The sequence below is a fragment of the Pelobates fuscus genome, chromosome 1, assembly GCF_036172605.1.
Source record: "Pelobates fuscus isolate aPelFus1 chromosome 1, aPelFus1.pri, whole genome shotgun sequence".
Lineage (NCBI taxonomy): Eukaryota > Metazoa > Chordata > Amphibia > Anura > Pelobatidae > Pelobates > Pelobates fuscus.
The window spans coordinates 49,468,680-49,492,088 of record NC_086317.1 but is presented as its reverse complement, the minus strand read 5'-3'; the positions used below and the strand labels follow the sequence as shown (position 1 = coordinate 49,492,088).

The following is a 23,409-nucleotide window of genomic DNA, read 5'->3' as shown; positions in this document are numbered from 1 at the left end:
CCATTTCTTCAGTTCCGTCACATTGCTTACATTTTTGTTTACCTCCACAAATGTTTTATGCAAATTTCCCAACATTGTGCGATATGAATGATGGTTGGGCAAAGCCAGCTGAGAGCACGCTGGCTATCAACAATGGCAGTCTGGGCTGACACACATCTCAAATAGTCTTCGAGGTCTACAAGACTTTTCCAGAGTGCTCCAAAATCTGGACACTGGTGAAGATAAACCTGTCATGGCTGAACAGGGATCCCACGTCAGGATTTGTCTATTTGGAGGTGTACTGAAAACAAATCTCAAATATCATTCCTTGTTAATTTTGTGTGCAGATGGATTTTAGGACATGTTCATATTTTTTTTTTTTATATTAAAAACCTAAATCCCTTGAGCTGATAATCGGTCTCCATCCAAACAACTTGGGAATGGTCCTTTTGAACTATATACGATAAGGAACTATGAGCCTTCCAAAGGTTAACCAACAACAGATTTATTTGCCATTTGGCATCAGCCATGGAAGACATTGCTGTGACTCCTTGTCATGTAAAGTATTGGCTAACAGGTGGTTGTTATGGGATCTCTAGACCGGTCAGACCATGCACATAGAACTTGGCAGAGCTCCTTAAACACAAAAATATTTTGGATTCGAAATTGAATCTTTAACTTGAGAATTAAAAAATGCTTGAGGAGTCACAAGTAAACCTGATGGCAAAAGTTGCTAGCAAAACAGGAGGGAGTTACGATGTCATGTAATAGGAGCAGACTGAGGCTACTGCAGGGCACTCTTAAATGCGGTGTCATTCTGTGATAATATAAATAAGATTTTAATATTGACAACTGTTACTGTGTTTTTAATTTTTGTAAAAAAAAATTGAAAATGATATCATCTACTGTGGTCAGCGAGGATTCCGGCCGAGACAGCATCTTTAGTTGCTCTTTTTTTTTTTTTTTTTTTAAAGATTCTTTATTTTTCATTTTTCAATTTTCATGAACAAAAGTTAATGAACGTTTTTTACAGAAAAAAGAGGTTGGTTAGTCAGGGGGTTACAATAGGATACAACATATTTTCAGTAGCATATATTTCCGGCATTGCGTTTTGGTATCTCTTAAAGCATTTTCTTTTGAGGACCTTGAATCAGGGGGGTTACGTGTGTGATCTTACGGGTCGTGTTAGCTTTGGTTAGCTGGTGTTACAGGGTTCCTGGGGTGGCTACGATGCATCCAGCAAGGTACCAGTTCCGGGATGTGCCGGTTAATAGAGATAGTTAAGGTCGTAGGGTCATTAGGCCAGATGCTTTCGGTGGTGGTCGTCCTATTGTTGGGGAGAGGGGGACATCTGTCTGTGGGGGTGCGGCCTTCGAGTCGATCAATGATCGTGGTTGCGTCCGTGTAGTTGCTCTTTTTATAATGAGATATTTTGTATTTTTAATTTTGACTTATTACAAAGTATAATATATATTTAGTCAAACACAAAAGAATGGGTAAGTTGCGCTAAAATGTACGATTGGTATATCCCAGTGCGTCTAAAACCAAACCAGTGTTAAGTCACCTAAAAAAACCCACTTAATTTGGATACGAGAAAAGGAGGCTTGTGCACACAATGGATAAATAGTATTTAGATCTGTAATGTATAAAAGACCATCATAGGGCAATATATATGCATAAAATATATAAAAAAAAAAAAATGTAACTTGGAGCACTCACAATCAAGAGAGCCAAATACAGGAACCAAAATAAAATTCAAAATTGCTCTTTATTTAAAGATTAAAAATGGCACAACATGTTTCGACTGTTCCCTTAATAATAAAGGACGATATGAGGAAGATTTCACCTCCCCTTTAGATGACGTGAACCGGAAGTGACATTCCGTTTCAATACCAGAAATCACGTGATCGCACATGAATGCCCGGATCGCACGGCCATGATAAAAAGGTTGACTTATACACACCCATATGATAAGGATCGCATGTCCACCAAATTGAGCGGTCCACCAAATTGGGCGGGCATTGTATTAATTGTACACATGTATTTTGTTTGTAATTCTTTGTACAAGGTATATAAACCTGTCACTAATACCTATTTTTATTGCACCTGAGGAAGACCAAGAGAGTGGTCGAAACGCTTTGTGCTATTTTTGTGCTAGTTTTAATCTCTATATAAAGAGCAATTTTGCATTTTATTTTGTTTCCTGTATTTTTATCCAGAAGAAAATGTATTTTTTTTTTTTTCCTGGGGGACCTTCATCTCTACTACAGCATCCACACTGGAGTTATCTACACGCTACTACAGTTTAGAGCCGACTTACATGGCTCTCTAGATTGTGAGTGCTCCAAGTTACGCTTTTATTTTATGCATATATATTGCCCTATGATGGTCTTTTATACATTACAGATCTAAATACTATTTATCCATCGTGTGCGCAAACCTCCTTTTCTTGTATCCAATCGTTTATATTATTGGATGTTTGAAATGACAGACATCTGATGAGTTGAGAAACAAGAGTTAAATGGGCTTTCTATGCACCATTACAGCGCACTGTAGTGGTTCTGTGCCAGAAGTCCCCTGGAGCTGTCCCTACGGTTTGACCCTTACTGGGTGCCTATGGTTTGCCCCCCTCTTACCAGATATCACTACAGCGTTAACATGGTTTCAATTTTAACTGTGGGATGGTGCTGGGGGAACCCTTGCACCATAGAAACTGCAGTTGGTTGTAGTGCTTAGAGTGCCAGTTTAATGATCACTAAATCACTTGGAAATGTTCTCTTTGTGTTTCTTGAGCTATTGCGATCACTTGTAAGGACATTCGAGCTCATTGGGATGAATCCCAAACTGAAAGTCATCTTGATCAATTTAGAGGTTGCTTGGTAAATGATGATCGTAAATCTGTGTACTAGCTTGCAAAGTTATCATCTGAATCTTCCTGATCTCTACTAAATGTTGTTGTATTTTTTTAATTCATTTTTTTAAAGTAATTTTTTTTGTTTATTTTGTTTTTCTTCTTTTTTTTTTTTTTTTTTTCTGGATTTGCCTCTTTGAAACAAGCCACTTTGTGTTTTGAAGTTTTCTTGTACGGCACAACTTTCTAGACTAAATTTAGGCTACATGTAATTATATCTTTATAGCAGCGTTGCATGCATATAAAATTCCAGTCATGTCATGTGAGTGTGAGATATATACTATAAAGGTGCTGGATGAACACACATAAAGAATTGCTTATAGACTATTGGCAAGCAGTTGGTCACTGCAGATGCTTTACTTTTATAAGTATTATTCATTTAGCACCAATATTTTTTGCACTACTTTACAATTATACAATAGTTATTTAACCACTAATAATGGCAGAATAATATTGATGACAGAAGGAGGTGTTGCTCAAATGAGCTTACAAGCTAGGTATGCCCAGAGACAGGTGTCTCTTTTAGACTTTTATTCTCGTCATCTGTAAAATGGGAATATTAAAATCTCCAGGCGTTTTGTGAACATAGGGGGGTGGTCATTCCGCAGAAGATATATCACCAAATACCCAGTTTGCCATGTCTTAAGTGTCTTGTTATTGTGAAAGAATACCAGTTTCTTGCCCTTCTAGCAACTTTTCTTGATGTATGGTTCTTTTTGCATCGTCTTCCTTTGTAACCCTATTTGCTCTTTTTGCATTCAGGTACCAATTTGTATGTTGGCACCACTCAGATTTCCTGCTTTTCGCCTGATCTCTCCACTTCACTCCACTCCCCTCCCAAACCCCCACCACCCCATCATTCATTACTTATATTTCATCCCTAACTAAATGTCTTCTCATGTTTTTTTTTTAAAACTGAGCTCATCTTCCACCTCCAACTCACTTTCTGTAGGTCATGGGCACAGGCATTACATTAAGGCATCTTGCCTTAATTACTCTTGATTAATCTCACCTCATCTCCCCACATCCGGTCTGTCTCCAAATCATGTAAAAATTGCTCATATTTGTCCATATCTAACTAAGACACTTCTTTATGCCCTTATCAGTTTGGCTGTTGTTACACACTCCTAAACACCTGTATTGCCCCACTTCAATTTGTAATGAATGCAGACTTCTATTCCTGACTCTCTACTATGACCCCACTGCTATTCCTCGAAAACCCTTACATTGGCTTTCTGTATCCTACAGGATCCGATATTTATTTAAAGCTAATATTACAGCCCTCCATTCCACTCCTCTGTACATATCATTTTTAAAGGATTACTCAAACCGCCATGATCACTTCTCCTTTTTTAAAGTTGGTCATGGTGGTAGGATTCTGAATGTGCAGTGTTTCAGGTTGAAACACTGCACATCCAGAGTTATTGGCAATTCTGTGCCAGTGGCTAGCTACACACCTGGCACACGTGATGCAGGCAGCCCAGAATTCTGTTCCCAGCTGCCAAATGTCAATTACGTGCATATTCTACATCTGTTGCCAGTGCTTACTGCGCACTGGCGACAGACGCTCTCTGCTTCTCCCTTGCAGGGAACCCTTTGATTGGACCTCCATTCAGCTCCTGTGACAAAGCCAATATGGCATTAATCTAACAACAAAACAAGGGTTGGGAAAACCCTTTAACAAATACACCCCATCTTGTTTTTTTCATTATGTGAGTGACATTCTCTTGCTAACTCCCTTGTACAGGATTTCTCAAGAGCTGTACCAATCCTACAGAAGCTATTACCCCATTGTATTAAACTTCTCCTTGTTGTATTAGGGTACAGTCCAAGTGCCAAAATCACGTCATCTTAATGGAGTTATTTTGGAGCATGAATGCTGCCCTTGTTTTGTCACAGTCTTAGACAGTGATTACATTTTGCAGTACCTAAACCCCTAATGACTGTCATTCAGACAGCCGCTAGGTGCTTCAGACTAAAATCGATTTAATAATTGACCCTTTTTTACATCCATCAGCCGTACACAAAGTATGCAGATGCTGGTTGCCTGTCAAGTGCTTTTTGTGTGAGAAGCATTTGATTTAGTTCTTCTCATATAGAAACATTGGATTGGCATAATGCAGCGATTGGAGGTCCCTAAGTTTACACCGATGAAGGATCACTTGGGTCTACTATTAAAAGGTGTTAGACAGTTTATTTGACATTTGTAGGAATTGTGACTCTTTGGCCCCTGTGGTTAGTTGAGCACAATGCATGTTTCTTGGCAGTTTCCATTATATGGAATCTCAAAGATGTTGGATTGTAATGTTAACCCCTTAAGGACACATGACATGTATGACATGTCATGATTCCCTTTTATTCCAGAAGTTTGGTCCTTAAGGGGTTAAAAGATTCCTCTGAGGAACATAACAAGTTCATCTCATTTAAGGTATCATTCCTGGAGTCCTCTGACGCAGTCTTGGCTTTCACAGGGTTATTCACTCAAGTGGAAATTAAAAGTGAATTTAAAATTTTAAAGGCAAAGCATAACTGACTTGGAGAATATTTTGAGTTGAGCTATTGTGGCCATTAAATTTGAAATTCACTTTTAATTCTCGTTTTAACTAAATTATCCTGCAAGTGTTAAACTGTTCTTGAACAGTTTTACAGATACCGGTAAGTTGTTTCCTCCGGCACCGCTCTCTCCATCTGCTCCTCTGTCCCTGGCTAAGGCGGAAGCATTTGCAAGAGCAGTCATTGGCTGAGGGCTTCAGAACCAGATTAATATCAAAGCGTTCATAAATTAAGTGACCGTTTAGAGTGTCCCTTTAATCTTTATCAAGCCCTGTATGATATTCCTGCTTGAAGTGAATTAAACAGGAAGTTAATGTTCTATCTTCTGCTTCATTGACTGTAAAAACTGTGTATTTCTTGCTAGATGTATTACCAGTTCATCTTGAAAAGGGACGATAAGTATTTAAGGTGTTCAACTAATTGTGTATTAGGACCAATTCTGCACCATTATTTTCTCCTCTGTTATTAGCTGTATCTTCTTGTGTCACTGGCGGGGAACATCATTTCCTGGGGGCACAGATCTTTGAGCCCCTATTGGTGATGATTAGTTTGGAAATCAAGGCTAGTAAAGAAACAGACACAGGGCTCCATTCTGCCTGCAGATAGTAATTGACAGTACAGTTGTCAGATTGCCATTACTGCCTTTGGCTGCTCTCTAAGACATTGGAAGTGAGATAAGTACTCTTCCCCTCTTGATTGTGGTGTTTTGGACGTTGTATTGTTAAAACTATGTATTTTTGTAAACAAAGTGTAGGAATGATTCTGGATGTTCCAGATTGTTTAGTTTGCCAAGATGCGGAAATAAATGTTCCATTACAGCCTCGCTTCTCTTACAATACTGTCATCAACTAAATCCATGCAACACGAGTGATTGTTTTCCCTTGCCAGTTGCACACTGATTTAATACAATGTAAACACCATTGTTAATATTCTTTAAAATCTTCAATTTAGTTGCAGTTTAATGTTCTGCTTGTCATTGAATATGTAGTGTGACGTGCTTATTTTGCTCTGCTAAAAAAAAATATGGATAGAAATAGACATTGAGATTTATCAAGTGTTGTGTTCTGAAAAATTTATTTCTCTAAACGTGGAACTAACAGGCACATTCTATTGGTGGCTTGCCCTTTTTTAAATTTCTGTACTTTTCAGAACACAGCCCTGATAAATCTTCTAAATAGTTTTTTCTATAACCCCATCTCACTCTCTCTTTTTTTTTTTTTTTTTTTTTTAAACCTTTTTTCCCTTCAGATTAGAGGCAGTGCTTATACCACAGGGATATCCAATCTGGAGGGAAAAAACAGGCAGGCAAATCTCCAAACATTTAAACCCTCCCCTAATTACCTCCTTTCCCATAAGTAGCAGCTCCTCCTGATCATACCCAGTTCTTTGCCTGCCTCCGGCAGGGGAGGTTAGACAGGAGGTTCTCCAGGAAGCAGGTGAGAAGGGCTGAGGCTCTGGGGGCACTGCTTCCTTCAGGTCCGGGTAAGTAGCCTTTAACACGCCGGACGGCGTGGTCCCTCAAGTTTTATGTTGCCGTCTAATGCCGTGCCAGGTGCCGGTCTGACGAAGGACGCAGGCGTGCGTCGGCTGGGAAGTCCTGCGGTGGAACGCACACACAGGTTGCGTTGCGTTCCACTAGGGAGTCGCGGAGCGCTATGCGCATGCGCAATGCGAACCTTGATTCAGGCGCCAAATTTGAACTGGGCGTTCTCTTTGGTTTCAGGACTTATATGAGCATTTACCAGCAGCAACCTCTGTTTGCCAGGAGCTCTCAGATCGGTTGTAAAGAGTGTTATCTCACCTGCCCTCCAACACACTCTCAGGCCATTTAAGGTAAGACTGATTAAGTTTTTAATTAAATGGGTCCTAGCCTGAATCGATAAGGAGAAAAATTTTGATTGTTTTCCCTTTTTTGTTTTCTCTTTTCAGTATGTCTAATCCGGAAAATTTGGATAAAGTTGCTGAAAAGGGGAAATGTTCATCTAAAGCCAAGCATTTAATCTGCTCTGTGTGTAGCCAACCTATGCCAGATGGTTACAAAAAGAAACTTTGCTCAGTGTGTTCTAAAGAAGCTTCAGAGGAAGCAAAAAGAACAGAAATGTCTACTTTCCTCAGCTGGTTGCAACAAAGTATGCAGCAAACATTTGTGGATATGCAGTCGGCTGCATTACAGTCAGTCCAGGCCTCGGTTGCCCAAGATTCGCAAGTTGTAAAACATGCTAAGAAAAGACTAAGATCTTGGGAAGCTTCTGATACTAGTTCAGTAACTAGTGGTTCTGAGTATGAGGAAATTTCAGGTAGTGATTCTTCAGACGAGGAGTTTGCCTTCTCAGATGAAGCAATTGGGAAATTGATTAAAGAAGTGCAGTGCATTTTTGGAATTGAGGAAACAGGGAAAAAGTCCAAAGTATTTCCTTTTCTCCCACAGATTAAGGAATTGATTTTAAAAGAGTGGAAATTCCCTAGTCACAAGCCGTTTCTGTCTAGACATTTTAAAACTCTTTTTTCCTTAGCATCGGAGCAAGACTGTAAGCTGGATACGGTCCCTGTTGTGGACGTTCCTATTGCTCAAATCTCTAAGAAAACTACTTTACCGATTGGAGACACAAGCGGGCTCAAGGATGTCATGGACAAACGCATTGACTCCTCCTTAAAAAAGTTGTTCTTATCTTCTGCAGCCCAAGCTAAAGCTTTGATTACGGGGTCATCTGTTGCCAAGGCCCAAAGACTTTGGTTGGAAGAACTTGAAAAAGTTTATACGGGAGAAACTAAGGAAGACCCGGTAAAGCTATTAAAGAATATCAGGATGGCATCTGATTTTTTGGTAGATGCGTCTGCAGAAAGCCTAAAAATTTCGGCCAAGAATATAGGTACTTCAACAGTCGCCAGAAGAGCGCTTTGGCTCAAAAATTGGTCAGCAGATACAGCATCTAAGAATTCACTGTGTGACCTATCCTTTGAACCAGGAAGACTTTTTGGTTCAAAACTGGATGAATTGTTAAAACAGATGAAGGAAGGAAGGAAAGCTTTACCAGAATCATTTAAGAAGCAGTTTAGAAGACGTAAAGCGGAGTCGCTTCCCTCATTTAGAAGTTCCTTTCGTAGAAACTATTTCAGGGGTCAGCATAAAAAAACCTTTGATTATAGGAAGAAGGAAAGATTTTCTGACAGAAGAAATAAAAAGTTATGACGCCAGGCCTGTGGGTGGAAGGCTGAGTCACTTCCTAGAGCACTGGAAAAGAACAACATCAGATCGCTGGGTTCTCACAGTGATAAAACACGGATACGCTCTAGAATTATCACAAGCCCCAATGGAAATGTTTCTATGTCCCGAGGTTCATTCTCTAGAGATGGAACTCTCTCTAATGCGAGAAGTATCGACTCTATTACTGAAAAGAGTGGTGGAAGAAGTTCCTATCAAGGAAAGTTTTCGGGGCACCTATTCAAGACTTTTCTTGGTTCCAAAGCCAGATGGTTCGTTCAGACCCATTTTAGATCTAAAAGCCGTAAACAGGTGGATTATCAAAAAGAAGTTCCTCATGGAAACAATAAAGTCCGCTACTCTGCTTATTCATCCAAAAAGTTGGTTTGCGTCCCTGGATTTAAAAGATGCCTATCTTCATGTGCCCATAGCAGAATCCAGCAAAAGTCTTCTAAGGTTCGCTGTGTGCTGCCGATCAGTAATCAAACATTACCAATTCAGAGCATTACCTTTCGGCCTGTCATCAGCACCCAGGGTATTCACAAAGCTGCTAGTAGTCGTTTCAGCTTTTCTAAGAGGTATGGGCATCTCTGTCATTCCATATTTGGACGACTGGCTGTTGATTCCAGAGTCCCAAGGTCAACTACAGCTAGACCTGGGGACAGCGATAGAATCGCTAGAAAAGCATGGCTGGCTAATAAATTTCAACAAATCGGAACTAGTGCCAGTTCAAAGGATCCAGTTCCTGGGTCTGATTTTGGATTCTATCGCAATGAAGATATTCCTGCCAGAAGAGAAGAAACTAAAAATCAAGCGATTAATTCGGAATCTCAGAAGAAAAATTGTGTTTTCAATCAGAGAAGCCATGGGCTTACTGGGTCTGTTTACAGCCTCAATCCCGGCAGTCGGTTGGGCAAAATCCAGAATGAGACCTCTACAAAGAAACATTCTGCAAGTCTGGAATCGACAGGAACTCGGCCTGGATGGGCTTATGAGGTTCAACAAGCTAACTTTGAGAAGTCTGCAGTGGTGGACATCTTCTCGATTCCTGCACGAGGGTCTCTCATTCCGGATGAAGTCCTTCACTATAATTACGACAGACGCCTCTGCCCTGGGCTGGGGGGCCCATCTGGGAGACATCAAGAAGCAGGGGTCCTGGCAAGAGAAGGATATGAAAAATTCCTCGAACTTCAGGGAATTAAAGGCCGTGTGGATGGCACTCTTGGCATTTCAGATGCTTATCAAAGATCGACATATTCAAATCCGCTCAGACAATCGAACGACAGTGGCATATTTGAACAGACAGGGAGGTACGAGATCAACAAAGTTAGAAAGCCTTTGTTCAATGATCATGCTGTGGTCAGAAGTGCACCTGATGTCAATTTCAGCAGTTCACATTTTAGGGAAATTCAATGTGGTGGCAGATGCCCTGAGCAGGCATCATTTGAAACAAGCAGATTGGTCCCTGTCATGCAGAACTTTCAAGTTCATCACAGACCGCTTCGGTGTTCCGGAGATAGATCTGATGGCTTCCAGAATGAACAGGAAGACAAGACGTTTTGCATCCCTAAATCCAACAGACAGGCCGGATATCATAGATGCCCTGTCAGTTCCATGGAAGTTCAATCTGGCTTATGCCTTTCCGCCAGTAGTGCTTATTCCCAGAATACTTCAAAAAGTAAGACTGGAAAGTGTACGTATTATCCTTATCCTTCCATGGTGGCCAAGAAGAAGTTGGTTCTCGGTTCTCCTGAATTTTCCAGGGGCCACATTTTGGAAGCTCCCACTTTCAAGAGAAATACTAGAGGACGCCATGGTGCCTCTGCCGACCCTTCGAAGATTCCATTTGACGGCCTGGTTTCTGAACGCCAGATTCTAGAGAGCAACGGTCTGGATACTGAAGTGATAAATATCCTGTTGGCAACTAACAAGGAATCTACTTCAAAGATCTACGCTAGAATTTGGAAGATATTCTGTCAGTGGTGTTGTAGATTTAAAATCAACCCTGTTTCCGCATCCATCCAGAAGATTCTAAGTTTCCTTCAGATGGGATTTGCTAAAGGTCTTAAACCTGCTTCATTGAAATTGCAGGTTTCTGCTATCAGTTTCTTCTCCCTCAGATGCTTGGCCTCTAATATTCTGATTTCGAGGTTCTTCAGAGCTCTAACTCGTTTGGTGCCCTATGTTAGGGAAACCTATCCTCCCTGGGATCTTAACTTGGTTCTTTCAGCGCTTTGTGAGCCGCCCTTTGAACCATTGGAGGAAGCTTCCCTGAAGATTATTTCGTTAAAAACTGTCTTTTTGGTGGCTATTACATCAGCTAAAAGAATTTGTGAGATTCAAGCTCTTCGGGCGAATTTTCCTTTTTTAGTTTTCCATCAGGACAAGGTGGTTCTAAAGCTCGATCCTTCTTTTATACCTAAAGTTTTTTCGGTTTCGAACGTCAACCAGGAAGTGGTCTTACCGACTTTTTGTCAGAATCCATCTAATGCCTTGGAAAGCAAATTTCACTGCCTAGACGTAAAGAGATGTCTGTTACAATACCTAAAATCTACGGAATCCTTCAGGAAGGATAATAGTCTTTTTGTCCTATTCAGAGGCACTAGGAAAGGCATGAAGGTTTCGAAGAGTTCTCTGGCTAGATGGCTGAAGGATTGTATTCTGTTGGCTTATTCCAAGAATGGCATGGAACATCCAGGCCCTATAAAGGCCCACTCTACTAGAGCGGTTTCGACGTCTTGGGCTCTCCGAGCAGCTGCATCTCCCTCTCAGATTTGTTCGGCTGCTACTTGGTCCTCTCTCCATACTTTCTCGAGACACTACAAGTTGGACATACTGGCCTCGGAGGATGCTGCTTTTGGGCGCAAGGTGCTTCAAGCTGTAGTGAAATGAACCCGCCCTCAGGATCTGCTTTATTATATCCCTGTGGTATAAGCACTGCCTCTAATCTGAAGGGAAAAACATAAATTTTACTTACCGTAAATTTCTTTTTCCTGAAGATTAGAGGCAGTGCTACATTCCCGCCCCTTTTTTCTAATAAACTCAGTAATTTTGCAGCTATTTGGCTTATGTATTTTCTGGGTATGATCAGGAGGAGCTGCTACTTATGGGAAAGGAGGTAATTAGGGGAGGGTTTAAATGTTTGGAGATTTGCCTGCCTGTTTTTTCCCTCCAGATTGGATATCCCTGTGGTATAAGCACTGCCTCTAATCTTCAGGAAAAAGAAATTTACGGTAAGTAAAATTTATGTTTTTTTTCATAAATCTCTAGAATAACATTCCTGGATAAAATACAATGTTTTGTATCTGAGTAATAAAGTTGGTTTTCATTTGTACGTGTGATATGCAACCCTTTTTAGCTATAAATAATTTTTTTTCTTAAGAGCATGTTCTGATACTTGGAAAAGGCAGACGATTCAATAGATAACCTGTTTCACTGGAGTATCATTACTCAAAAAAAATAAATAATAATTTAATTTTGAGACCTGCTATCCTAGATAATTTCTACAAACAAGTAACCTAAAAATCTTAATACATACAATATGCAGACATATACGCTATGAAAACCAAAACCACTCTCCTTCTTTATAAATTCAATATAATAAGATGGAAAAAACATTCTTTCCTAAAATAAAACCTGTTAAACAAAAAGTTGAGCATTGCAGACTAATGGTAGGAGGTAACCTGTCCCTGGAAGATGCGGTTGTGCAAAAATCCTGCTCTTAATCCCCCTCAGGTAGCTACCAAAATAGTCCTAAAAAGAAACTGAGTGTTAAAGGTTTACTCCAAGCACCATGACCACTTCAGTGATTTGATGGGGTCATGGTGTCTTGAGACTTTATATGTAGTACAGGCTCTCCTCACTTACCGACCGGGTTCCGTTCTTATGACTTGGTCTTAAAACGAATTGGTCGGTAAGGATGCGCTACAGAGCATTCGCACCAGTGCAGGTCTATGCTCGGGGAAAATTTCCTGAACATAGATTTTAGGGCTTCCCTGTTCTGTTGTGCTTGTCTATGTTCGGGAAAATTTCCCCGAACATCGAATAGAGGGATTCCCTGCACTGGTGCATTTGTCTATGTTCGGGGGAAAATTCTCCGAACATAGACCCACTCTATATAAAGTGGGGAATTCCTTTAATACCTGCTGTAGAGAGCTGGTCGTAAGTCTGAGTTTTCGTTAAACAGGTAAGTTGTAAAATGAGGACTACCTGTACTTCTTTATGAAACTTTATTAGTAAAGGAGTTTAAGCATGCGTGGGATAGGCATAAGGCTATCCTAACTATAAGATAAGGCCAGGGACTAATGAAAGTATTTAGAAAATTGGGCAGACTAGATGGGCCGAATGGTTCTTATCTGCCATCACATTCTATGTTTCTATGCTGCACATATGGAGTTTGTGACAAACGCTCCTTCCCACGTACGTTTGCCACGGACTCCTGGAGGAGTGTGGAAGCCGGCCTCCTGCTCAGGACTTCGCCATGAACCTCGACATGAGGTGACTGTGCGGTTCCCGGACAAGTTCGTTTGCGGTTTGGAACCACTTCAAAAAGTGCTCTCCTTGTGAATTTTTTAGAGGGAAGGTACTTAAGACTAAGGGGAACAAACGCTACCTAAGAGCCAGGCAGAGCACCCCATACTGCGGCTGGAGGAGTGCCTGAAAGTTGACATGCAAAAGCATCAAACGTCCTGGAAATATTTTGGGCATAGGACCACGTGTGCGGCTGGTCAGAACTTTAACACGGTGGCGTTTTCCCTTTACTGCACGGATCTGAGCGCTATTTGGAGAACTTGGGCGCTCAGATCAGGGCTATTTGGGGATATATTTGTGGGGTTATTTTATGTTTTTATGATGCTTTGGGGTGTTTTTATGTTTGCCTCTCTGTTCCTGGGAGATTAAACCAGTTGTACTATGTGTTGTCTAGTTACTGGGAGGGAAAGGGCTATAATCACTGCTCAGCGCCTTGTTCCAGCTCATGGAGGATTCAGCTGTGAAAGTTCTAGTAAGGACTAGAGCTCCCAGGACTGTGTGTCGTCCAGTCCCTGTGAGGGAATAGAGCTAGTCCCCTATCCTGTTCCAGGATGGAGAGGCTCCAGGATGAACCCAGTCATGCCACGGCGACTGGGGAAGCGCTCAAGTTTTCCCCTGTTCCAGCTAGAAAGTGGTCCTTGGCGAAGGTACCCAGCCGGGGAACATGGAGCTCCGCTACAGAGTTTATCCCGTTTTGTGCCAGAGGTATGGCAATGTCAGTGAGCCTCATAACCAGACTGGAACAATAGTTCTGGGCTGGCAAAAGTAAATTTTATGTACCGTGTTTCAGTGATCAGAGTGTGGTCAGCTGATATTCTCAGCCAATAAATGGTTGTTGTGATCAGCATCTAGTTTCAGCTCAGGACGGTCAGGGGGTCTGTGTTACACGAAGAGGAAAAGTGAGTCAATCTTTGTTTTTTACTTTGAATACACCATGTATCTCTGTGATATGGTGTATTTAATGTTTATGGGAGCAATTTCAGTTACAGGGACACTATAGTCACCAGAACAACTACAGCTTATTGAATTTATTCTGGTGAGTAGAATAATTACCTTCAGGCTTTTTGCTGTAAACACTGTCTTTTCAGAGAAAATGCAGTGTTTACATTACAGCTTAGTGATAACTTAACTGGCCACTCCTCAGATGGCTGTTAGAGATTCTTCCTGGGTCATGGCTGCCTAAAATGCATCCAAACATTCAGTATCTCCTCCCTCTGCATGCAGACACTGAACTTTCCTCATAGAGATTCATTGATTCAATTCATCTCTACGAGGAGATGCTGATTGGCCAGGGCAGGGCTGTGTTTGAATCATGCTGTCTCTGCCCCTGATCTGCCTCCTTGTCAGTCTCAGCCAATCCTATGGGGAAGCACTGTGATTGGATCAGGCCACCACTACTGATGATGTCAGCAGACTGCTTGTTTTTCTTAGGCAAACAGCATGCAGATCTACAGCTTTAGACTTAAATATAGTAAGATTTAGCTATATTTATGGATGCATGAGGGGCCCGGGGAGGGGGGGGGGGGGGGGTTTAATACTATAGGGTCAGGAATACATGTTTGTGTTCCTGACCCTAGAGTGATCCTTGAAGTTCATTTTATCATAACAGGTTAGCTAAGGAACAATCCAAACACCATAACCACTACAATACTCTAGCATCAAACTATTATAAGGCATCAAACTGTTTTAAACAGTTTTCGATCTGTGTGGTGCTATTCCCACCTCTACTACTTCTGGCTCTCTGTCAGAGCTAAGCTGTCAGGGCAGAGCTTGGCTCATTGGCTGAGAGTAATTAGCCAATGAGCTAACACTGCACCGCAGGGCTTTTATCATTTAAAGGTAGTGGAGGCAGGGAGTGGTGCCCAGCAAGCCCCCCCACCCCCCCTTTTTAGAGTTGACTTATTATAGCAGGAATGTCTGGGCGCTATCTTATCTTCAGAGGTGAAAGCATTTTCCAACACTCAGTCAATCACCTGCGTGGTAAAAAACCTTCCTCATACTGCAACACCAGAGAGGAAAGAGGTCAGGCAGGGGCAGCGTTGTCTGGCACCGGAGGAACCAACGTTGGGGCTTAACAGTTGGAAAACGCTTTAACCTCTGAAGGGAAGATAGATCCTGGACACTTCTGAACCATAACCACTTCAGTGATCTGAAATTGTAATGGGAGTGTTACCGTAATGTGTTTATTCATCCATGGTAAATATTTTTTTTTTTTTTGTTCACCTGGGTCAAAAATTGTTACATAGTCTTACATAATCTTAACACGTATTTCGACTTTCGAGATGTACTTGTGACACAAAAATAGAAGCTTGTTTTGTTCACGTTCAGAATTAAGTGTGAGGTTTATTAACAACAAAAAAGAGGAACAGACTTGCCAGGCCCTGGGCAAAGAATTGTTGAAACACTGCTCTGTTATGCCATTATTAAATGCTTAACACTGGCATAGTTATAGCATTTAATGAGTATGTTTTAATAAAGAACAACCTGGATTTAAATACAGGTAATAAAGAAAAGCCAGAGTCATTTAAAGGGCACCTGCAGTGCAAAAATAACCTGGCAGCTGTTTGTGGGTGGCAAAATGTCATCAATAAATTTAGTAGCCAAACTAGAAAGAAAATGCATGTATTAACCAATGTAGAATATGGCTCAAGTATTTTTCCTACTAGCTAAACCTAGAAGTTACATTGCTAATCATCCCTGATAAATGATGTCTGATAATGTACAGTGTAGAGGAATGTTAAGTTGCCCAGGTACCAAAAGACCTGTGGGTACAGACCCAATGAGATGTCTCATTGGAGATTTTTGGCTGATATCCACAAATCTATCAGGGTTTGCTTTGACGTTGCAGGTGGGCTTATATTCAAATGGCCATTGGAATAGGGATTTAGGCCAAAGTGCAGGTAACGTTCTCTTTGTTTTTACTATGTATTTTGAGCTGTTGGATACTAAGCTACTGCTGCTGTGAGCACAGTGCTTTATCTTTGTGTTTCCTTTTCAAATTAAGCTGGGAACTCTTGAGATAGTTGTGGAAACAAGATTTTTCCAGTTTATTTTCCCAAGAAGGGATTCTTCAATGTACAACTTAATATACAGGTGATGCACAACAGCAATTGTTTGTATTTACACTGTGCAGAGTTGTGTTGTGTTTGGCCTCACCACATTCTTTTTGGCACCTAACTATATGTTCTCTTAGACATCAACTGGTGCTATGCTGATAAGACCCACAAGGATGAAACTGCAGTACATGGATGGTTTCTGGTCATTGGTCCATTTGGATCATAACCCATGCTTTGGTATCTGCAAAAATGCCGTGTGAAGTCTGAAAAACAATGCCTGTCTGTGCTCATTTGCATGTTAAGCAGGGAACTCAGTGGTAGTTGTGGAAACATGATTTCTTATATGTGTGTGTGTGTATGAGAGAGTGGGATAGATATAGAAATAAACACATATATTGTTTTCATTATGCTCTTCTTAAAATGACACTTCAAAATTTGGTTACTCAGGAGGATTCATACAAAACAGGGTGGATTTTCGGTGATGTCATTGGAATTTTGGCATAATTGAGCAGGAATCTGTGACAGGAGATGACTTCCTCAATCATCATGTATTTATGTTCCCAGGCAACCAAATAGAAACTGTTAGTAAAACTGGTGTGTGACAATGGCTATTGAAGCTGGGAAACGCAACTGAAAATGCTTTTCTAAAAATAAACTGTCTACATAAAAAAAAAAAAACTGAAAAATTTAATTTAAAGGGACACTATAGTCACTCAGACCACTTCAGCTCAATGAAGTGGTCTGGGTGCCAGGTCCCTCAGGTTTTAACCCTTCAGATGCAAACATAGCAGTTTCAGAGAAACTATGTTTACATTTGGGGATAAGTCAGCTTTCCTATGGACACTTTGAATGCACGCGTGGCACTTGCCGCGCATGCGCATTCGGCTCTGCTGACGGCGGCCGCGGCGCTGGAATAAGGTAAGCTGCTGAAGGGATTTTTAACCTCAGGGCACTATAGTGATCCTTTAAGTTCTGACTAATCAATTGTAACATGTTGTTTTCAATGCAACAATATATATGTTGATTCCTTATCATCCAGTCTCTTTCACCTTTGAGCATTTCACAATATATATATATATATATATATATATATATATATATATATATATATATATATATATATATATATATATATATATATATATATTTTAATAGATTCCTTTTTATTTTAAAGGAATGCACTAGAAATAAATATATATTTATGGTTTTGATGCTTTGCTATATATATAAAATTCTTATCGTTTTGCTGCTTTGCTATTTATAAAATTGTATTATTTTTTTTATGTTATTTTAATGGACTGTGTTTAAAAAGCAAAGACCACTTTCTCTCTCATTATGGTACGTCCATAAACAACAAAATTAGGTATTTGTACCAGTTCATCTGAATCAATAATGCATATTTAGGGTACATAATCTAATTAATTGCATTCATTATGTAAACCATTAGAAAAGCATTTAGATTTTAATTTACTATTGGAGAGGGCACAGGCAAAATGCAGATTTAGCCAAAACTTCATTGTTAGGAATTGTTCCCTGGTCCCCAAAAGCGGGGCTGTCCCACCAAAACCGAGACGGTTGGGAGAGACTTGGGAAGTATGGGGAAAAATGTTTAAATTGCAGTTCAGATAAAAGAAGTGCTTCCCAATGATTATTGAACACTTGAGTTGATCATATTTGTATTCACATGGAATATACTTTTGATTTTGTTTTTTAGCACCAACAAACCTTTTTGAATCAACTAAGGGAGATCACTGGAATCAATGACCAACAAGTATTGCAACAAGCACTTAAGGTAAGATAATGGTTGGTTCATTTAACAATATTGCATTTCTTTAATACTTTTAATGTATGTCTACATTCTAAATAAAAATGGTGGTTTTGCTGGGTGGACAGTCTATTTCCTTTTGACTTAATCTTGTAAACAAGCTCCCTAAAAGATGTGCAACTATAGACAGTGTGTAGCAACCCAAAATATCTACAACTATAAAAATGAAATGGGACATAGGGTGGTATTATAAATGCACCAATGTGTATTCTGTGCATAATTAAAATCTCAAAAATAATTTGCTACAAGGCATATCTCTCAAAGTTGAGTGAGTAAATGATAAGCCTTCTTCCAGAAAAATGCATATAACAACTAGAGACAAGAGGCAAACACAGTGCAGAATTGCCAGATTTTAGAAAAATGAACAAACACTTTTAATACAAATTCCACTTGGCATACGAAAGTGTAGAAATGAAAGCACATCTCAAACGCTCAGGAAACTTGGAAGCTTCACCTCCTAGTTCAGAGGAAAACTGCACCAAAGAATGTTCCTTTCTTACAAACAAATACAAAAAAAAATATCCACAAATACATCAAATAAATTAAAAATAATGAAAGTCCATAAAAGTCTATCCAGCCCAACGTGTTTCTTGTGATTTGGTTGGACCTCTTCAGGGGCAATATAAAGTAATCAGCTAATCGTGGTTATTAGCATGTGTATCAAACCTTGTTTTGAATTAAAGGGACTCTCCAGGCAGCCCCTGTTTACTCACCTGGTTCCAGCGCCGGGAGCCTCGTGAAGCCGCGCCCCCTATTTCGTCAAAATGACGAAATAGGCGGGCGCGAGCAGGGAGCAATCAGACGCTTCCGTTTGGAAGCATCATTGCTCCCTTGTGCGCATGCGCGGCTTCGCCGCACATGCGCACAGACTTCAGAGGGCGGCATTCATGCCGCCCTCTGAAGTCCTCAGCGCACTACCGCGCATGCGCGCGGTGTGAGCGGCCGCGAGCTGAGCTGACTGACAGCTCAGCTCGCGGTCTTTGCCCGCTCCTCTCTGACAGGCTGGAGAGAGAAGGCGCGCACACAGTGCCTTCTCTCTCCTGCACACGTCAGACGTATTTTCAAACGTCTGATGTGTACAGGGCCTTTTTGGGGCCCTGCATGATAGGAAGTCCCTCTGGTGGCCGTCTGAGTGACAGCCACTGGAGGTATTCCTATCAATCAATGTAAACACTGTATTTTATTTGAAAATACAGTGTTTACATTTGATTGCCTGCAGGGAGCTATAGATCTCACCTGAACAAATACATTAAGCTCTAGTTGTTCAGGTGACTATAGTGTCCCTTAAACCCCTTAAGGACCAAACTTCTGGAATAAAAGGGAATCATGACATGTCACACATGTCATGTGTCCTTAAGGGGTTAATCTTCTGGATCTATTGTGCATTCCACAATATTTAGATTTTTTTTTTTTTTGCAGTTGCCAATATTATGAAATATTTTATTATGAGATTAGTATGACTTATTAAATATGAATACCCAAAGTGCTGTGCATAAGTATGTCGTCCTCAATTTCCCTTTGGTGCAGAATTTAAAGTTTGTATATTCTTGGATCCCTAAGGTACTTAAGGTGAACTGCTTTATTTAGTTCTTCTCCATTTTACAAAAAGTTAAAAAAAAGATTTCAATAGAAATAGTCTTTACAACTCTATGAGGAGTATTGGCTTGGCCCATCATCCTGGAGGCATTGCCTCTAGGATGAAACAATCCAAGGAGGAGGTTGGGGCAGCGCTGAGGGAGACTCGGTGCTGGAGAAAAGGTGAGTAATTTTAGTTTCTCTTATATATTTTAAATTTGTACAGCGGGAGGGGTGATAAGGAACACCAGACCAGGACTATAACGTTAGGAATACAGATATGTATTTCTAACTCTAAATTTTTCCTTTAAACGCACACTTTTCCATTGGTGGTATGTGTACTAAATAGTGATTTTGATTTATTTTTGTAACCGGACAGTACCTTTTTAAATAAATAAATTGTAGCACAACAAAGTCGCTAACAAGAAGCTAATGATGAATTGTGCTATAAATATATTTTTTAATAGATTCCTTTTTATTTTAAAGGAATGCACTATAAATAAATATATTCTTATGGTTTTGATGCTTTGCTAGGTGCACAAATTAGTTAACCCCTGCTTTGCTGTACCCATGAGCATTTGCGCATATGGCACTGCAGGAGATAATTCCTAGCCGGCATGTGCCTGTACGGAATTTCTTTGTAGATGCCAGAACGAACATGAGCATGCCTGAGGCATCATGGGACCTCTCCATCTTCAAGAATATGAAAGTGCAGCAGAGGTAAGCAATTATTTTGATTTGGTTTTTACTTACCTCTGCAGCTTTATTCACTCCAGTAAACTCTGCAATACCGTTTATTGGGGCAAGAAAAACAAGGAACTGCCATATCTCTGGGAGTGATGGCTTTGCTTCAAAAAGGACATTCTAAGCAACATAATCATTACAGCTCAATGCACTGCTAGTGGCAATTGGCTGCGAGTGCTGAAGATGGGTAAACCAAGCGCTCTTAACCTTTTGGTTCTATGGAATCTGCACCTCATTGTGTACAAGCTCATTCTCACCCTGACAGCAGAAAGTAAAATTTTTTCTATAATGATAGTAATACTGAAAACCTAGTGCTTGTTTAATCAATGTCAGAAGAACAAAGGCTGAGTAGATTTACCAGAATTATAACAGGTGGGGGTGGGGGACACGCTCAATTCTACATAAGGCACAGTTTATTAATTATTTTTGCTTGCCTTGAGTAAATGTTCTGTTACAGAAGAACTTAATAGTGCGTAGATTGTTAAGAACAAGGATTGGACAAAAACCATTCACCCTCCGCTCAGGCAATGTGTGTAGCCCACCACATGACAGCCTGACCATTACAAGCTAGTGGGGGGGCATCAAAATATTTAACAAAATCTATCTGCAAACCTGTCGCAGATAGATTTTATAATCAAATTTTAAGGTGTTTTCAAAAACCTCCCCTCAAAGTGTAAAAATAGACTTGTGAAAAGGCGGAATTATTAAAGAGAACATTTAAAAAAAGAAAAGGATGTGGGTGCATGCTGCTGCCTTCATGTATATAATTTTATATGTATATTATTCTATTCAGTGAATTACGTTTTTTTTTTTTTTTCTTCCTCTTTCTTTCTTTCTTTCTTTTTTTATTTTCTTCTTAAAGGACAGCAATGGAAATTTGGAGCTAGCAGTTGCATTTCTTACTGCGAAGAATGCCAAGCTTCCTCAGCAGGAAGAAGCAACCTACTATCAAACGGCGCTCCCGAATAATGACAGATACATCAGCGTGGGCAGCCAGGCAGACACAAGTAGGTGTTTTTCGTCTTCCAAGGTTAATTTTATTTTTTGCCCAACTGTGAGTAACATGCCATTTTTTCCAGCTGCCACCAGTGTTCGAACAAATAAATGAAAAATGGTGTGTAATAAAGATTACATGTCATGTAAATGGGACATTGTATCAATTTATAGAACCAAAAATGCTTTCTATATGTGCATTGAGTTTTATTTTGTGTTTTATTTTTTTTTATTTTTTTATGTTCATTGTATTATGTTTAGTTTTAAAATAAGACAACAGTAGCAATCTCAACTTAACCTTGATTGTTGGTTATAGAGCTTAGAATTAAATTTTAATGTTTTGCTTTGATAATTTATATAGGACAGTGTACAGTTTAAATTTTCTAAAGTAGATTTTAAATTCTTTTTATGAATTAAGAAGCTTTTAACTATAGAATATATGCAGACCAATACTGAATTTGACATTTTTTTGGATCACTTTTCTAAAAGTATGTTTAGTAAGCATACATTGCACTTTCGTCTGCATATATATATTTTTTCTAACAATAATGTAGAATACCTCCAAGGAAACCTAATTTTGCTGCTGTGTTGCTCCAGTGTTTACATCTCTGATTTGTTGTGTGATCCTAATGTTGCAAGGTATCTCAAAATGTCTTAAAGGACCACTATAGTGCCAGGAAAACATACTTGTTTTAATGACACTATAGTGCCCTGAGGGTGCCTCTCCCACCGGACTCTAGGGGGTGGAAGGGGTTAAACTTACCTCTTTCTCCAAGAGCCGTGCGCGCATTCAGCCAGTCTCTTAGGAAAGCATTCACAATGCTTTCCTATGGGCGCTGGCGTCTTCTCACTGTGATTTTCACAGTGAGAAGCGCGGAAGCGCCTCTAGCGGCTGTCAACGAGACAGACACTAGAGGCTGGATTAACCCGAATATAAACATAGCAGTTTCTCTGAAACTGCTATGGTTATAGAAAAAAGGGTTAAACCTAGCTGGACCAGGCACCCATACCACTTCATTAAGTTGAAGTGGTCTAGGTGCCTATAGTGGTCCTTTAATTTGTTGGCAAAGTGTGGATTTTTCAATGATCAGACCACCTGGTTTTTCTGACTATTACATATTTATCAGAGAGCTAAAGCAACCTGTATTTATGACCAACGTATGATTCTTCTTTTCTTCCTTTTTTTGGTAATGGAATACCATTGATCATAAGTGCTTTTACAATAATAACTAGTAGATAGGGTCTCTCGCTTGCCAATTGGAATCTCTTGGCTGATTTGCAGTCGTGTTCCCAAAGTTCACCTGTGATGAAATAGGGAGAAAGCTATTCAGTAATCTAGTAAAGGTAGACAATTGACAGGGGGATTTCATATTCTCCGCCAAAGTAGCCTATTTCTAAAGTAGCAGTGTTGGATATTTAATTTTTTTTTTGTTTTAAAAACTCCTACAATATGCCATTCCCTTGTCAATATTTCACTATTCCCAGTAAAACCCCTTTGAGTAAACCAGCAAAGTTGACTTGAAAGTTCTATGTCTTTCGAGGATGCTAAATCTTGTTCTACATTTTCATGTAGATATCCTTTAGTGATAAATGGATACCACGCCTCTGTTTACAAAATGTAATTACCATCATAACATTGAGTTTTTTTACAACCTCCGCCCTTTCTTTACTAAACTCTAATCTGATTAAAATGTCAGCTGGAAAATAACTTCCTGGGAAGATAGGAGAATCTAACATAAAGTTATTCGGAACAGCATTGTTTTTTTTATATTTTTATATTTGCACTCTGGTAACCTTTCCTCACGTGTGTAACTTATGGCAGTACATTTTTGTTCAATGCTTTTTTTTTTTTTTTTTATTATTAACAAAGAGATTTATTGCTTCAGGGCATGGGAGATCTCTTTACAGCAAAGACAAACACACACTTTGACAGTAAGAGTTGCACATTTGTGAGTTGATGCCAGAGCCCTGAAATCTGTCTTTTTAGCTCTGATATTTTAAGATGATGTGATGGAGAAAGAATATACATTTTTTTTTTTTT

At 39.8% G+C, this 23,409-nt stretch overlaps 1 protein-coding gene across 9 annotated transcripts in view; it reads left to right on the top strand.

Annotated features, from left to right (window-relative positions):
* USP25 (ubiquitin specific peptidase 25) overlaps window positions 1–23,409 on the top strand; it is a 96,495-nt gene that overhangs the window by 6,907 nt on the left and 66,179 nt on the right. For 8 of the 9 annotated variants that reach the window (XM_063448436.1, XM_063448427.1, XM_063448499.1 and 5 more), the window contains exons 2-3: window positions 17,946–18,023; window positions 21,238–21,382. In XM_063448436.1, coding sequence (XP_063304506.1) covers window positions 17,946–18,023; window positions 21,238–21,382 — 223 coding nt within the window. The remainder of the gene's footprint in view (window positions 1–17,945; window positions 18,024–21,237; window positions 21,383–23,409) is intronic. The other variant, XM_063448463.1, reaches the window with a different exon arrangement.